Source organism: Hyla sarda, unplaced genomic scaffold (assembly GCF_029499605.1).
Source record: "Hyla sarda isolate aHylSar1 unplaced genomic scaffold, aHylSar1.hap1 scaffold_88, whole genome shotgun sequence".
NCBI classification, from domain to species: Eukaryota; Metazoa; Chordata; class Amphibia; order Anura; family Hylidae; genus Hyla; species Hyla sarda.
Window position 1 is genome coordinate 565,446 of NW_026610908.1, and position 5,781 is coordinate 571,226.

A 5,781-nucleotide genomic window follows, 5' to 3' on the forward strand; every position below is an offset into this window, starting at 1 on the left:
ATAGCGCCCTCCCCCGTGTCCCCTCAGACATGATGCGGTACCGCATTTCGGGTGTTCACACATTGCCTGCCGCTCCCCTATATTCAGACTCTATTCGGGACTGCATGACTTTATATAGTAATAAAACTAAGCAGCAAACTAACCCTCAGGATGGGGGAAATAATATGTGCACAACCTATTACCCAAAGGGTTACATTTATCCCCCAATGTCTGGCAAGTCAATAATTTCCATAATCCCGTTTATCCTTAGGGCGTCTATCACAGCAGTGTAAATCCTTATAGTTTATACATAGGATCTACAATGTGTTACAATAGTGACACCTGGTGGAGAGATTTATCATCTTTTTGTTGCCGATTTGTAACAATATTTATACTTCCCCCAAGCGCTGACCCTACAAGTGTTACAGCGGCAGAAAGATACAATGGTTGGTTACAGATCAGACTCAGCTGAGTGTTCATAAGGGGATCTAGAATTAGTAAAGGCAGATGTATTGGGATTGATAAAATATAATAAAGTGATGATAATATAGAAGGGATTTATATCACTGTATTATATCCTTTATGTATCCCGGGGGTGACACGGGCATTGATCGTACAGCTCTGTCTGGAGGAGGTGGTGGCTCTGAAAAGAGCCTTTGTGGGATAAGTACAGGACGAGTCTCCCGATTATTTCTTAGCCGCGCTCTTCTTGGCTTTAGTCACCTTCTTAGCCGGGCTCTTGGCAGCTTTGGGTTTGGCCGCCTTCTTAGCCGGGCTCTTGGCCACCTTCTTAGGAGCAGCCTTCGGCTTCTTGGGGCTCTTGGCCGCTGCAGGCTTCTTGGCTTTCTTCGGGCTCTTGGCCGCTGCAGGCTTCTTGGCTTTCTTCGGGCTCTTGGCCGCGCTCGGAGCCTTCTTTGGCTTCCTAGGGGATTTGGTCGCTTTCTTAGCTGCTGCAGGTCTCTTGGCCGCAGCCGCCGGCTTCTTCTTGGCCGCCTTGTCCTTAGTCTCCTGCTGGTTCTTGTTGATCTTGAAGGATCCGGAGGCGCCGCTGCCTTTCACCTGGAGCAGGGTTCCCTTGGTCACCAGCCCCTTGATGGCCAGCTTCAGGCGGCTGTTGTTCTTGTCTACATCGTATCCTCCGGCAGCCAGAGCCTTCTTCAGGGCGGCCAGAGACACCCCACTGCGCTCCTTAGAGGCGGACACGGCTTTAACGAGCAGCTCGGACACGCTGGGACCGGAGGGTTTGTGACTTTTCTTGGCGGCCCCTGCGGCTGATTTCTTCGGCTGCTTCTTGGATTTTGCGGCCGGTTCGGCGGGAGGAGCAGCGGCTGGTGCGGTTTCTGCCATCTTAGAAATCAAAACTACAGAAATATCGTGAACGATAAATGCTGAGACCGGAGCTGCTGGCGCCTCTTATATGTGCAGCGGCTGCGCAATGATTGGCTGCTGAGATGTCACCGTCCGGAGCTGCTATTGGCTGACACAGAGAACAGGCCCCGCCCCATCCCGTCTGGACCCGGCCAAAGTTCCGCTACAACCTTGTGCTTCCCTGCCCGGGATAAAAGATCTTTACCGGCTAGAACCGGACAGGAGAGATCCCCTTCTCCGTGTCTTCCTCCTCCCCAACATTCCCCCTAGCAGTTTATACCCGTCACTGGCGGAGGTGCCGGGGAGGAGCCGGGAGGAGGCCCCGGGATCTCCGCCACAGTCTTCCCGATCTGCACATCACTGTGTATCCGGGAATATAAATCTGCTGCTGGGGATCGTTCCTTCTATTCCCGGCACCGGTCACCATCACACGGATCTTTAATACAACATCTACCGTCCAGGAAGCTGATTGTACGATGCGGAGACGGCCTGGAGCTGCTGAGAGCCCCGGAGGGTAACACAGGCGGCGCCTCCGCTCACTGCCGGCTCCCTGTCCTGATATATAGATATAATACGGACAACGTGTCCATTTACTGACCCGGAGATGATGGGGGGAGTTGTCTACAAGTAGATGTGATGACTGTTCTCTCCTTCATCTTCCTTACAGCTTCCCGACCCATAACACCCGCAGATGTCTCCTCATGTCTGCAGAGAGCACTTGGCCCGGGTGCGGGGGGGAGGAGGAGGATTTGGACCTAGAGCTGGGGCTCCTACCCCTGGGGATATTCTCTCACATCCCGGCTGTGCAGGAGGTCAGGGGGAAGGGGATACAGATTCTCCATGATGGGGAATTATGTGATCTCCCTGTTGTTATTCTTTGTAATCTCCAACGTGTTTTGAAGCCACCGGGCAGGAGCTGTCACAGCTGATCCGGCTTCGGGGAGTGTTCGGGCCGGGAACTGAGGAAGGAGATGCCGCAGTTATAAGATCTGATCCGGTCCCCGACTGAAGCTCTGGAAGTAGAAGTGGTCGGGTCGGAGGATCGTGTCCGGGCTGCTCAGCGGTGAGAAAGGAGACAGTGATAGCGGGAACCGGCAAGGACAGAGCGGAGGGAGCGGAGAGCAGTGACGGGGGTCAGAGGGGCTGAAGATGGAAGGAGAAGTGAAGAGAACAAAGAAGTCAGAATCCTGATCCAGATACAAGAGACTCCGTATTCTCTGTAGGATCCTTCCACCTCACAGAATGTCTTCTATCCCCAGATCCCTCGTCTGTTAAGTGATGACCCCGAGGATCCTATTGTGATTTCTCTCACAGATTATCTCCATTACAGGACCTGCTTGTATATTACCAGGATGACATCGGGGATTCTTATATTGGTTGTATATATGGTCCTGATAACAGAGAACATTATACCTGGGAGAGAAAGCCCTATCCCGGCCGCTGCACTGATACTTCCATGTCATATTTGTATTCCACACAACAATTGTATGAAGCCAGTCCGCCTGCTGAATCCCAGCTCCTGTGCTCGGGAAAGGTGGAGAGCCGCACAGCAAGCATCAGACTGCCGACATCCAAGAGGAACTCCAGCCCGGGCGGACAATAAAACTCTTCTTTATTATCTTCTAATTAATAATGTAATAAAATATTATGTTTACCTTATACAATGCACGGAATTATAATGCATCATATTAATATAAATGGTTTATATAGATAACAATGTGAATTCATACAGATGTAACAGGTAAGTCCACAAACTAGACTCCACCCTACAGGTTCGGAACGGGATATAACACGGTATAACTCTCTATAACCATAAATCCTCCTGTCTCTGATAGAATGATGTCATTTATACTTCCATTGTAAATGTGCAGAGAGAACGATGACGTCACGGCCCATGTACATTAGGGACATGTCACCTACTGTGTTACAGAATGTCCATGTCATGTATTATATAGATGACACCAGACCACAGCCCATCCACAACGGGGCAACATTATAAAGTAATAAATTCTTTGTTTTGTGCAGTCTCTCCAGGACCAACACATCTTATTCACTCTTTATGATGGACTCCTGTCTGTTAGTTTCCACGTTGATACATTAGTTATTTATTCATTTGTTTATTCTTATTAATACATTGTTGTTACATTGTATACTTTTGTAACTCCCCTTCCTGCTCTCAACGAGACTTCTCAGGAGAATTAGGGGTTAATGAGCAGAGACTGTAATAGAGTAATGGGCAGTATAGAGCTTTACCTCCAAGACGTGTATGACGTCACTATAATGTTATATCGTCTATACATAATAATAGATAGGAATCTTCAATTCTGTAATAGATCCCAGAGATCATCACTGAATAGACGAGGGATCTGCGGATACAATTCAGTCTGTGAAGGATCCTACAGAAAGTCCGGATCGTCTTGTATCTGGATCAGGATTATTACTTTCCTTCTCAGAATCTTCTCCTTTGTTCTCTTCCCTTATTCTTCATCTTCAGCCCCTCTGACCCCCTCACTGCTCTCCGCTCCCTCCGCTGTCCTCGCCGGTTCCCGCTATCCCTGTCTCCTTTCTCCCGCTCTCTTCTCACCGCTGAGCAGCCCGGAGATCACCCGCCGACCCCACCATTTCCACATCCAGAGCTTCAGTCGGATCATATCTTATACCTGCGGCATCTTCCTCCTCTCTTACCGACCTAACACTCCCCGGAGCCCGTGTATTTTCCTCCAGACAGCAGAGATCCTGAAGAGAAGGAAGCGCCATCATAGTCTGGTGTATTTGGGGAATCCTGTTGGGGTTTACTGGGGCAGAACAGGACAGGAGCGCAGATATACTGAGGGATTAGAGCCCAGGATGTAAGGGGAGGAGGCCGAGGGTTTACAGAAGTCCTGGGGCGCATTGCCAATCATGCATATCATCAGGAGACACTTTGACCTCTTAATTTTACCCCAAAACCTTTGAACCGATTATTAAAATTTAGCTTTTAAATACTCATTACATACACTGTAGTATAACCTGCGTTTTATATAAAACAAATTAGAGTGGGTGAGAAATGTGTATGTGTGTGTGTGTGTGTGTGTGTATGTGTATATATATATATATATATATATATATATATATATATATATATATATATATATATATATATACACACACACACATACACATTACAATGCATATGCCTTTGTCCTAGATCCTCAAGAAGAGACACAAGCTCCCGGCTTGACTATATTCTCCATATTAGAGAGCCTGGTATTGTGGTGTTCATATAACATCTAGTTGTATCTATTTGCGCCTCTGTAACAATTTTAGTGTCAGTTCTTGAGGAAATGTAAAGACTTGTTACAATCTGGCAACATGCAAAGGTTAGAATACAAAGCTCTCACCACCAGGTGTCGCTATTGTAACACTCACTGTAACTGATTTGTCTATCCTGAAACTGTAAGAATTTCGTGCAGTGACTGATAGAAAATATTTATTGGAAATTATTAATATTGATTAACCAGAAACATTGTGCTGATTTTAACCCTCTACTCTACTTAATAGGTTGTGCACATATGAAGTTACTAACCCATTCTGAGAATTACTGGGCATTTTGTTCGATCATGGGGTCACTCTACTGTACTGCCCCATGTATATAGAGATTGGAAATAGTGAAGCAGATAGAGCTCAGAGGAAATGTAGGCATAAAGGAGTCTGTATGCGAGGAGCGGGGAATCAGTGTGAACGCCCGGGACCCGGCATCGTGTCATACATGGGGGGCGCTATCATCGCTGAGGATGGGCCCCGCCGCTTCAGAACAAAGATCCAGTACAGATGTCTCATGTGTTTTGGCGGGCTCTATTTTGTATGAATCAGCCAATGGGAAGAAGGGGTGTGGTTTACATGAGCCAATAAGGATCAGGCTAGGAGTATAAATATTCTGCTCTTTCCTCTCTTCCCATCACTTCTCCGCTGTGTACGTGTACAGAGGATCATGGCCAGGACCAAGCAGACCACTCGTATCCCATCCCACCCCTGCCCCCCGTACCCCACCCCGGCCCACCCCTGCCCCGTCCTCCCCTGCCCGGGCACTCTCTCCTGCCCCCCGCCCCACCCAGCCTCCTTTCTCCCCTGGCTCAGCAGCACCTAACCCCCCTCCAGCTGCTGGCGCCCGCTCTTTGGAGGATTTTCCTTTGCTTCCTCCCCCAGGTACCATACAGAGGAAGAGGAAAGGAAGGGACAATACATCAGATGAGTGGAGTGCGGAGTCTGGCCGCGGACTGGTATGGTTGTGCGAGTCTGAGCGCTCCTGCCTCGCACCTCCTGAGCACCCTTTTATTCCCACTTTATCTCACCAGGAATGGTGAAAATTGGTCGCTATATACCTGGTGACCCACCTGCGATGCCCAAACAGAAAAGCCAAGCAGCCGTTACGACTTTCTTTGCTAAACGCTCCGA

The 5,781-nt window shown here is 48.6% G+C and overlaps 1 protein-coding gene across 1 annotated transcript; it reads right to left on the reverse strand.

Moving 5' to 3' along the window:
• Positions 1-646: 646 nt before the first annotated feature.
• LOC130348337 (histone H1B-like) lies at positions 647-1,348 on the reverse strand. The gene has a single exon (XM_056554741.1). The coding sequence runs from the start codon at positions 1,324-1,326 to the stop codon at positions 667-669; it is 660 nt and encodes a 219-aa protein (XP_056410716.1). The 5' UTR covers positions 1,327-1,348; the 3' UTR covers positions 647-666.
• Between the last annotated feature and the right edge of the window lie 4,433 nt (positions 1,349-5,781).